Genomic DNA, 12,089 nt, shown 5'->3' with positions numbered 1-12,089 from the left:
TCCCCTCCTTCCCCCAGATAATCTGCAGAAGGAAATATGCTTTGTATTGAAGCAGCAGATTGAATCTAAATAGTGTCCTCCAAACAAATTTTGAAGGGCTTCCCTGTAACTGCCAAGCAGCGGATAAGCGGTTAGAGGTAGCTCCTTCATCAAGTGATTGACCCACCTGTCAAAGTTGGCCAACTAAGGTGGAGGTATTGGAGATCTGACCCACTGGCCAGATCCAGTTGCCCACCACTGCTTTAGCTGAAGTATAGTTTAATGTGATGTGTGAACCAAGCCTTTGTTGATCACTTTGTTATCCACAACTGTCCAGGCAGTATAACTGGTACCTAATGTGAGCAATGGACATGGTACTATTGAAATAATGAATTTGGCACAATTCATAATGTATTGTGTGTGCGCACACAAATAGTGCCTTGCTGTGTCTCCCCTGCCCACTGTCCCTTTTTGTTCACTTCTACTTGATCACAATATTGCACAGCCAGCAATGTGAGCAGCTGCCATCTCAATGCAGCCTTAAATAAGTCTTGAAACCTCTTTGACAACAATTTTATGCTGAGCCATTTCTTCTTCCTTGATGGGACAACAATTAACAACCATTTCTGGACCATAATATTTGTCGTTATTGGATTTATGAAAGACAGGATCCTGTTCAATAAACTCCAAAACTGATAGAGTGGCATTTCTGTCTGTTCAGAGCGATGTAGGAGAACCATATTGTTCAGATGTTTTGGACGAACAGCTAAGTCAGGAGAACCATGTATTTTCTCTGTGCAGTTTATTTATCTCACTTGCTCACAGTTAAATTCATATGAAGGTTACAGCTGGCTATATTAGTCATACCCTGCCATGGCCAGGATGAAGATTTGAAGCAACAACATGTAACCTAAGGAGCAGGGTGTGTTTAGAGCTATGACCCTGCATATATCCATTTGAAAGGAAGTTCCACTGAAATGAATTGGGTTGACTGAAATGACGATTCAAATGTTATAGCCCCTCACACAGAAATTACCAAATGGTCCTTCCACTTGGTAGGAAATCTTTAAAACAGAGTTCTGGTTTCTCTGACCGATTGATTCCTTCTCTGAAATCACCACCACCAAACCTGTGAGGTTAGTGGTTAGGTGGAGAATCTTCCTGAAATTTAGATGAACCAGGTTTATCCAGGAATTCAAATATTTCAGCAAATATGACCACAAAGAATAGAAGTTCAGTGACTTGTAGAGCTGGAGCTGAACCTCTTGAACTAGTTTATTCTTGCAAATAAATGTGTTTGAGAATCTGAACAAAAATAGTACAATCTTATACAGTTTTAAATGGCAGAGTAAATATTTTGCTTTTTGCTTTTTAATTATTACTGCACTGCATTCTGCGTTAAACTGGAAGTGGTATAGCAAATCACTTCCAGACTTCTAACACTTTGTAGCTAAGAGGGCAGTCCCCCTTTCTCCAGTTTCATTTGTTGGCGGGAAGATGCCTTTCATTTGGGACTATTGTATAGGGAGAAAATGTTAGATATTATCTCCCCAACCCCATTCCTGATCTTGATTGGCCCCTGCATTTTTTAGGACAAGGGAGACAACAACCATGTTACCTGGAAAAGGAATGGTTAAAGTCACAGATTTGGTTTCTAGAGAGAAGAAAGAAAGGCCATAGTGAAGGAAATTTCTAGAGCAATCTATGACTCTGTAGACACTATACCTTTGAAGCACATTTGCAACACGTTCTTTCCTTCAAAGAATTCTGGGATTTGTAGCTTGTTAACAGTTGCTGGAATTTGTACCTCTTATACCTTACAGTGGTGGTTCCCAATTAGCTAAGTACTTTAGAGCCCCCATTTTTCCAAAGCCAAGCCAAAGCCTTCTTTTGGAAATTTTTATATATCTGTTGTAGTTTTTATTATGTGAATGGGACCATGGACCACCAATTGGGAACCACCTTTCAGAGTTACAAATCCCAGCAACTGTTAACAAGTTGCAATGCCCAGAATTCTTTGATGCAAAGAATGAGCTTCAAATGTGCTTTAAGGGTATAATGTGTGTAAAGCCTATACAGACCATAACCAAATAGAATAGTATTGTGATAGGCCTGCAAAGTTGTTCCACTGAGTTTTTAAAAGCAAGGGGGGTTGGGGGGAGGCGGGGGGCAGATGCTGGAGCAGTGTACAACAGTGTTGTGTGGACTGAGTGGGGAAAAAGTGTGGCTGTTCCACTGTAATTGCCCAGTGTGGATACAGCCGTGCATTATAATTATCATTACGCTGTATTTCCAAATAAACAGCATAGAATCATTACATTTGTGTTCTTCTCACCGAGTAGATCTGCTTTCTTTTTCTCTTGCTGCTCTTCGTATCTTCTCAGATAGCTACAAAAACATGAAAATTGGCCCCTTGACTATTTCACAGCTGCTCCTGGAGTTCTGAATACCAGCAGTATAATTGGCCAAAATCTTGTTAATTTCACTTGCCTGTTGCTTTACGAAGCTATGAGAAACAGCAGGGGTGTTGACCCTGTATTTCTATTCAACTTTGTAAACCAGCCGTGCTCTTAGCTTTTATTACATGATTCTAACAATGTTTTCCTACTTCCCTGTTGCTTTCTGCCATCTCACTACATCCAAAAACCTATCCTGGAGTTGGGAATGATGTGCATTATTGTTGTTATATTTATACCCCGCCCATCTGGCTGGGTTTCCCCAATATTGGCAGGGGAGAGGTGCACATGGAGGGAGGAGTTTGCTGAAAATGCCTTTGTTGTGTGAACAGAGGGATCTAAACAGTTATCTTTCCACATAGGATTTAATGAGTAGAAGAACTTCATATGTTTAAATAAAAGTTTATATTTTACTGAATCAGTTTTCATCTAACAACAATATCTTCCTAAAACTAAACAGATCATCCCTCTTCTTGCACATGCTTGCAAAAATTATATTCTGACAGAGAAGACCATAATGGTGGTGCTTAGAATTCCAGAGTCCCTATTTTCCAGGGACAGTCCCGGATTTACAGAGTCATCCGTGTTTTTGATTTGATCCTGGAATGTCCGACTTTTCCCTAGGATGTCCCTCTTTTCATCAGAGAAATGTTGGAGGGTATGGAGCTATGCAACTCCCAAGCCAAGGAGATAAATAACTATACAAGCTTTAGAAGATATCTGAAGGTAGTAGCCCTGTATAGGGAAGTTTTTTAATGTTTAGTGTTTGATTATGTTTTCAATTATGTTGGAAGCTGCTCAGAGTGGCTGGGGCAACCCAGTCAGATGGGTAGAGTGTAATAATAATAACAATAATAGGATAGGACATCCATATTTTCATCAGAGAAATGTTGAAGGGTATGGCATTCTGGTGAGGAATTCCTCCTTATTTATAAAATGTGAAGGAACAATATTGGGAGGAGAAAGCACTGAAAAGTTCTGTGACTGTGTAGTGTGATAAATGTGACAGTGGTGTGCCCAAAGCCCTGGTCTATGTCGGTAGGGCTTTGTTGAGAAGCACAGTATGTCCCGAACTACACCCAGGTTGTGGTTTTGTAGCTTTAACCAAAGAACTGCTCCCTCTCACTTTATTACTGTAGTAGATGACTAATTCCTGCCCCTCACTGTTAATAACGGCTGTCATATTAACTTACCAAACTGCCTTATGCTGAATTGCACAATACTGTATATTTATTCCAGTTATCTGGACTAAATTGCCACTCTGGTTGGCAGTGACTCTCTAGATCAAGATGGGGAACCTGTGGTTCTCCTACATGTTGTTAGACTACAACTCCCATCATCCATGTCCATTGGTCATGCTGGCTGAGGCTGATGGGAGCTGGAGTCCAGCGACATATGGAGGGCCACAAGTTGCCTACCCTTGCTGTGGATTGTCATTGTTACTTAAATTTCCCCATCTCATTCTAGAAATACCCCAAGCACCTTATAAGCACACCTAATATACAATGTAAGTGATACATAAAGTAAAGGTAATGGTACCCCTGCCCGTACGGGCCAATCTTGACAGACTCTAGGGTTGTGCACTCATCTCACTCTAGAGGCCAGGAGCCAGCACTGTCCGCAGACACTTCCAGGTCACGTGGCCAGCGTGACGATGCTGCTCCAGCAAACCGGCACCAAAGCAGCACACGGAAACGCCGTTTACCTTCCCGCTATAAAGCGGTACCTATTTATCTACTTGCACTTAACGGTGCTTTCGAACTGCAAGGTGGGCAGGAGCTGGGACCAAACGACGGGAGCTCACCCCGCTGCGGGGATTTGAACCGCCGACCATACGATCGGCAAGCCCTAGGCACTGAGGTGATACATATTATAAAGTAATTGTAAAGATAAACAATTTCAGCAAGAAGAGGGAAGTTGTTAGGCTAGCAGATCCAACACCAACCAGAGTAAGGCCCATTGAACAAAGGACGTTTCCATGTACTAACCAAATACCACCAAGAGCCATTTTACCCTCTGGTCAATGAGTTCCATGACTTGAGCACAATTGCAAAGAGTCCCATCTAGTGTACTACTTATCTGTCATGGTGGAGGGACATGGGGAAGAGTGTCTGCTGGTGAGCTAGGTGGACAATTGGGCTGCATGCCACACCTTTTACACTGCCACAATTCCTTCTCTCCCTCTCATCATTTTCATAATAGACATTTAATTGAGAGTTATAAATGTTTCCGTTTGCAACATTTGGATTTTTTTAGTTCAGCTCTCTCCAGGGAATGTCTGTGAGCAGACACACTGTAAACTAAAGACATTCTAATGAGCAGATAAAACGCCTACAACTCTTAATAGCTGTTTAAAGACCAGGCCTGTGATCTTACACGCAGGAGTTGGGGGGGTTGTTTTTTTGAAGGTGCACAGATTCCATGAGGTGTATTCATTGCAGTAGAAGAGTTTTGTAATTTACTAGAATCAATTCTGTGGATTTATTCACTGGTATGTTGCAACCGTTATGAACAAGTAAGCAGACAGCCTGCTGTGATGAGCACTGACTATTTCTGAGGCGCTACATGCGTGTTGACTGGCAAACACATGTAAGAGGACCCTTGTGCCATTTTTGTGTGTGGTGTTTAGAGCAGAGAAATCAGAAGGGTGTTTTTTTCAAGGGAATCCATATTTGCACTTCCTAATGTCCATCTGGCAATTCATTATTGTTATGTTGTAAAAATGATTTAAAGCAAGCGGGGGTGGGGGGTGGAGAGAATTATCCCAAAGAAAAGCTTGCCTCTAAGAACCATTTTTTAAAAAAGAAACTTCTAAGGAACAGCCAGGTGCTGTCAAAAGTGGGGTTGGTATCTCAGTTGGTGGCAGGCTTTCTGCTGAGTCAGCATTGCCTGGCCTCTGCCTTCAGTGCCATCTCTGGAAGTGTGTAGCCCTCTAGATGAAATGCAAAACCAAAATATTGGTTACTTAGAATTTCACGGCCTGTTATACAAGAGTGACTGTATTACTTCCAAAGTCTAAAGGGGGGGGGGGAGTCAGGTTCTAGTAATTATATTCTGCCGTTCAGTTTCTGCTGGCTGCATCACACATCATTTCCTGCTCTAAAAATAGTTGCTGGCAAAGGATAATTCTGATGTTTCCACCCTAGAGGTAGCCGCAGCTTGAGAGAGCAAAAAAAAAACTTTTAAAAATTCTTTTTTTAAAAAAGAACTGGTGGGGTATTTTAATTATGTCCATACAAAATATGATACATTTAATTTTTATCGTAAGCAGCTTTGCTTCTCATTTTAACAGAAAAGCTGGATATAAATAATAAAGGAAAACATCTTTTCCGTAAAACTTGTGGCACATGTTTTTTTTTTTCAGATGTACGTGCACCAGACTTTGTTCCTCAAGTGCAAACTTAAACATGGAAAGTGTAACTGAGACAGACCTGTGCTTGCAGGTGTGTGTGTGTGTGGTGTGCAGGTGCACGCATTTGGGAGTCAGGATATGCTGTGGCCTCCTATTAAGTAGATGCTCAGCATCAGGCTCAGGAAGAGGTGGTGCATATGCATTTATTTCCATGCGTCTTCTCGTCTGCTTCTGACGTTGGGGATGGAAGTGCTTCCTTTATCTGTGGAAGGACAGAGAAGCGCTGAATTCACAGCTGCCACTGCCCCCTTTTCTCCTTTCCCAACTCAATTCAGGTATTGGTACCAGAAGTAAAGGGATAAAGGGTCTGGAACCACCAACTGCAGGAAGCGGGGAAAGAATTCAGTGCCTCTTTCCTTTTAACGTGATAAAGTGGTGGGAGGGTGAAAACTACGCAATATGCCAGTCATGAGGATTGTAGTTTTTACCCTCCCACCAGGGGGGTTTTCTTTTCTCAAAAATTCTGCATGGGTTCCCTGATTTGGTATCTGGACCTTGGCATACAAGGCTAGGGGTGGGGTGGGTTTTTTTTAATCCTTTGCTTCACAGTGTAGATCTCATCAATAGCAAGGCCCACAAACTATTTGCCACTGAGACGAAGGAAACCCTATTTGGATATGGCTTCAGTATCCCCATGATATACTGCAGAGCGAGGTGTAGAATGAAACATTAGGGAATGGACAATACATACAGCTAATGTGGAAAGCAATCCTGTATTTTTTTAAAAAAATTAAAAATCATGAATATTATGTTCTTAAACACTTAGCACAGTGGAGAGCTGAAAATTGTGACAACGTTACAAGTACAAAAAGCAGACTGCTGAAATCCACAGAGATTAGCAGCCCCAGTCTGCAGAGACACAACTGAGAAAAGCCATCTATGGCCATGTTGCAGTAGAAGCGACGGCGATTGGCTGCTGTCATTTGGTCTTTGCCAGAATGGACAACAGGTGCAGAGTCGCTGACAGGTGTGGATATCTAGGATAAGTAAAATTGCTGATGCCTAGTGATGTAGCCTTATGTCAGACTGTAAACTGCTGAGCTCTCACGGAACAGGGAGCCAACTTGCATGTTTTCAGATCACTTGATGTGCCCTCGTTCACTCCCCCCTCCCCACAGAGGCTCTTGATGAATGTCTGGATGACTAAACTCAATCCCTGCCAGGGCCCCAGGATGTTGGTGTGTCTGTGGGCATAGCCCACCAGATATGTATCCTGCATTAAGTCTCTTGAGATTAAGAGAGGGGTTGTGTGTCTTGCATTCCGGTTCAAGGAGACTTGCGCAGAAGAAGTTTCCATCCTAGGAAACTGTGCCCTACGAACGTTGTTGTCGTCATTTTTGTCAGTTGGTGACTTCCCCTTTTTAAAAATATTTTTTATTAGAGTTTATAAAGAGAAACACAAAACTTAGTCTCAAATATCTCTTTTCTTCCAACATTAATCTAAGATAAAAACATGAAGAAAAAGGAAAGAAGGAAAGAGAGAAAAAATAGAGATAGAAAAATAAGGAAAACTTTTAATCTTTTCTATTTCCTCTTGAAAGTTGGTGATTTTCCTTAATGATTATACGTTGGGGTTCAGTAATGTTTAAAATTTACTTTACAAGTTCATACCTGTTAATATTAAGGCAGAAGGTTGAGAAAACGTATTGCATTAGAGCATTATGAACATCCTGGAATTTGAAATGAGATTCAGAATTGGAGAGTTGGAAGGGATCTCAAGAGTTATCTAGTCCAACCCCCCCTGCAATGCAGGAATTCTGCCCACCGCTGTCCCTGGGTGGGCTCGAACCAGCAACCTTTTGGTTGACAGCCAGACACACTGCCCCATTGTGCCATAGAAGAGTCTGTGTAATAAGCTGAGATATATGGTTGTAGCCAACAAAGTCATTGTGTGAGTAGAACAACTTTCGCTCCTTCTCCTGCCCCTGCACAAATACCCCAAATATGCTCTGGTAGGGCTGCCATATGTCCGGATTTTCCCAGACATTACTGGGATTTCTAAGGTGGAATCGACGTCTGGGGGGGGATTTCTGAAAGGCGGGTGCTGTGTCCTGTATCTTAGGCAAATCAGTCGTTTTTTTGGTGTTTGTCTTAAAAAAAGCTCAATAACTTTCCCCTTGCTTTTACTTTTGGAAATATGGCAACCCTATGCTCTGGCATTTCCCCAGCTATCCAGAGCAGATTTGGTTGACTGTGAGTAGCACAAGGAAGAAGAGAGGGGAGGGGAGGGGAGGGGAGGGAAAGCTCCATTGCACAAATAGAAGTCATTCTGTTCAAACAATGACTTCACTGGGATTCAAACCATAGATTAGGAATCAATGACTGGAGCCAAACGGTCACTTGATCAGTACAACCTGGATCTTTAGTAGCCATACCAGAAATGACAATGGGATATGGAGGCAGTGGCAGCTGTAGCAATTGTTTACAGTCCACCTTGCTAATAGATGGTGTTCAAGAAATAAAAGCAAAGCAAAAGCACATATCTTTTTCCAATTCCAGTTTGCATCTATGTGTAGCTTTGCAGATGTTGAATTATCAGCTTGTCACATTGCCTTGCTGTGCTTACTTAAATAAGCAAGCACTGTTGCTGAATATTGAGTGTAGATCTGGCCACTTTGACTGCATTGAATTGTCAATGATGAATTTGTTCAAATGAAATCCTAAAAGTTTATATCTTTTAAAACTACATCATAAAACGCACCAGTTTTTAAACAGTGTTTTGAGTGACTAAGAGCTACTGCTCAGAAATGCTATCTAACACCTTTATTGAACTTTCTGCATTACCAAATACAGTGGCAGCCTCTGTACTCACAGTAGAGGTGGACTGGGAATATACTGCACAGATTTCTGCCTCCTTGAGTTACTTGAGACATAAATCTTCCTAATGGGAGCAAGGAGCGTAAGACCTGGCTGGCCTTCAATGACAGAGAAAGACATTTCAGATCTGCAGCAGGAAGCAATGACCAAGGGAAATAGGCTTCCCCCAGCACTTCAGGGTTCGTTCCCTTCCTACACACTGTGTCACGAGGAAGGATTTTTAAAAGAGTGGCACTTTGAGCCCTTGTGGTTTTGTTGCGTTGATTATCCAGGCTACTGAAATCTGAAAAGAAGAGACCCATTAGATTACTGTTCACCTGATGGAGTGCAAAAGTGACTCTAGGAGTAGATTTTTTAAAATCATTTTCCTGGGTAATACAAGAAACTAAAATATACAAAATTCAGAATGAGCAGTCCAGGACTTCACAATCTCCTGCTATACAGTGTTTCCTTGCAAGGTTCCCACTGTGTTTAATAGGACTTACTGTACATCCAGGTATGGATCCCCTGATAATAGTCTCATTCTTTAAAAAGAGCCATTCAGAGAAAGTTGTCACAAACAAGTTGGAGAGACATTTTAATTTTATAGTCAAATTAAAAACAGAGCGTTCAAAACAAAGGTAAAAATTAACAGAGCTTGAGGCTGTCAGAAAAAAATAACACCTTGCTCTTCATTTGGCAAGACAAGGAAGACAAGGAGCAAACTTTACTACCTTAGTGCTGTTTATTCCTTCTGCAGACAGCCATGCAAGGGGCTTCAGTAACAACAACATCCCTAGCAGTTTTTCCCCTCCCCTTTAGGCATTTTGCCTACTATTTAAACTCAAGTTAAAGCAGAGACATTTCAACTGGCTTGAGGCATGTATCTGAAGGTCCCAAAAATTGCGCAAGTGATGTGGTGATCCAATGTGGTGTAATAGTGAGGGGAAAATCCATGCTCAAATGACCACACCATTGTGAAGTTCAGCGGGTGATCTTGGGCCAGTCACTGTCTTTTAGCCAAGCTTACCTCTAAGGGTTCTGAGAAGATAAAATGGGAAGGGAGGGGAGATCCATACATACCACCTTGAGCTCCTTGAAGGAAAGGCAGTGGGGGCAACCTGGCTTTCAAGCATCCCCCATAGAGTGGCCCATGTTGCACCGATGCTATGATTCTGTCAGCATGAAATTAAAAATTATTTTTTTATGTAGGTTAATTTAATTGATTGCAAGTATCACTTTATCATCATATTCTATCAACAGATAGATTTTAGAAATCCTAAAAGAGACACAGAAATAAGGAAATAAAATAAACAAAGAGAGAAGGACTATCCCCTCCCAATGCACTCCTATATTTAAGATCTTAGTAAGAGGAAAGTGTATGTTGTGTATATGTAGACACAGGCATGTTGAGCTGCTCAGTTATGCTTTAGCATTACTTATAAGTAAATACATCAATTTTTCTGTTGAATTTAGAGCTTGTGTGTGGGACAAAGAAAGAATCTGCATCCAGAAGTTCTATCCATTTCGAAGCTCATTCACTGTCTTCTTTGATAAACATAATTAATAATGTGTTGTTTGTATTTAATGATGTTTTAAAGGTCTCTTCTTGTGTTATAATTTGGGCGTGAGGGTGAGAGTAGCCTAGTGACTTGAAATTGTAACCTGGCCAGTACTGACTTAACTGGACAGTGTATCCTGACTTAACTTTTAGTTCTGCCCTGAGAAGTAGCAAGAGAGAGAGTGTCCGCTGATTGACACAAAAGCTATTACAGGCTTAAAACTGCACTACCTTGAAAACTGCCTGTTGTTGTTTCTGGGATCATCATTCTGTGCAGAGAGAAGTGCTAGCAGCTCCCTACTTGATCAAATCCATTACCCTTTCTGTGTGCTAAAAAAGATGTGAATGCTGAAATTTTTAACCACTGATGTTTCCGTTGCAGGCATAATCACAGATGGTAGCGCAGACATTTTATTAGATTGTATACTCTCTGCATTTATTGACTGACTCCAGATTCAGACGAGGTCACCGTGGCTTCTCTCTTTGCCGCTGGTAACAAGAGCCGTAGTTTGTTGACCTAATGCATTTCTCTCCTCTTTCTCTCCCTGATGTAAAATGTAACAGCTTTCAACCACCAAGAAGCCTGAACTGTTTTAAAGGCCCTGGATCTCTCTTGCAGCCTATGTCAAGGCTTGAACTTTCCAAATTATGTATTTCAGACGTTGAGAAAGAAAGGACTTAATGGCTGTGACAGCCCAGACCCCGATGCAGATGATTCAGTAGGTCACAGCCCTGAGTCAGAGGACAAGTACAGGAAAATTAATGAAGATATTGATCTAATGATCAGCAGGCAAAGATTATGTGTAAGTACTCTGAACTCCCTTTCATTTTTTTTTTACTTTCTGATATTTCTCTGAACCTGGCAGGCATTGAACAAGAAAGAAAACAAAGGCTGTGAAAGCCCCGATCCTGACTCCTCTTATGCCCTCACCCCACGCACTGAAGAAAAATACAAAAAAATTAATGAAGAATTTGATAATATGATCAAGAGCCATAAAATTCCTGTAAGTACCAAAGGTTAGATGGCTGTCTGCTGATAACCGCTGCAGTAACACATCCTAACCCTTTCAGTTCTGGTTTCTTCCAAAAATGCAAATTCAGTGGGGGACCCATTTTGATAGCTCCCACTTGAAACCAAATTGCATGTAGGACATACCGCACCAATGTATATATTTTGGTCCTGAGGTGTGTGAAGTTCCTTAAAAAGATTTATTTGACAAACCAGAGGCAAAGCCTAAAGAAGGAAGTTAAAAAATGTACGTTACATACAGGAGATTTTCAGAATTCTGGTTTACCACACTACCTACCCCCAAAATGTATTTAGAAGACATCTGAGAACCTCGCTGTGGGCAGTTTAACATACTCACAGGCAACTTTCTGTGGGTCTAAAAGGAGGAAAAAAGAATGGCTTCAAGTTGAATTAGAGAACGTGCATCCTGCTACCACTATTATTAAAGCTATGCTCTAAACTCAGTTACCACACTGAAGGGTTACGTAGCTAATTGCTGGTTGCAGGAAAACAGACTGCATGAGAGCCTAATGGTAGCATTCAGTCACGTTGGCGTGTTGGAGGTGATTTTTACAGCTTTATCAGAAGATTTGCTTTGACCCCATCAGCATTCCTCTTAACGCTTTAACAAGCGCTAAATTTTGTTTTAACCAGGACAGAATTTCTAACAGTCATATGCCTTGCCAGATACTTAAAGAGAAATAACTCTGCATGTAGCTATTTTGTTTGCACAGACATAAAGGGGCAAACTTCACATGAATACTGTAAGCATTACATAAGTACAATTAAGTATTGTTTGCGTGTACTATATTTGGTCGCAAATTTCAGAAGGGCACTTGTTTTCTAGGCAAAACAACCAAGATCCCTGTGACATCT

At 41.3% G+C, this 12,089-nt stretch overlaps 1 protein-coding gene across 15 annotated transcripts in view; it reads left to right on the top strand.

The window, feature by feature from the left end:
- MEF2C (myocyte enhancer factor 2C) overlaps window positions 1-12,089 on the top strand; it is a 174,509-nt gene that overhangs the window by 111,969 nt on the left and 50,451 nt on the right. For 11 of the 15 annotated variants that reach the window (XM_080972850.1, XM_080972851.1, XM_080972854.1 and 8 more), the window contains one exon: window positions 10,864-11,007. In XM_080972850.1, coding sequence (XP_080828976.1) covers window positions 10,864-11,007 — 144 coding nt within the window. Of the gene's footprint in view, window positions 1-10,863; window positions 11,008-11,070; window positions 11,209-12,089 lie in introns of all 15 variants that reach the window. The other 4 variants (XM_080972852.1, XM_080972861.1, XM_080972849.1 and 1 more) reach the window with 2 other exon arrangements.

This window comes from Podarcis pityusensis, assembly GCF_964106645.2.
Source record: "Podarcis pityusensis genome assembly, chromosome: 11".
NCBI classification, from domain to species: Eukaryota; Metazoa; Chordata; class Lepidosauria; order Squamata; family Lacertidae; genus Podarcis; species Podarcis pityusensis.
The sequence above is the reverse complement of the archived record's forward strand: the minus strand, read 5'-3'. Positions and strand labels throughout refer to the sequence as shown.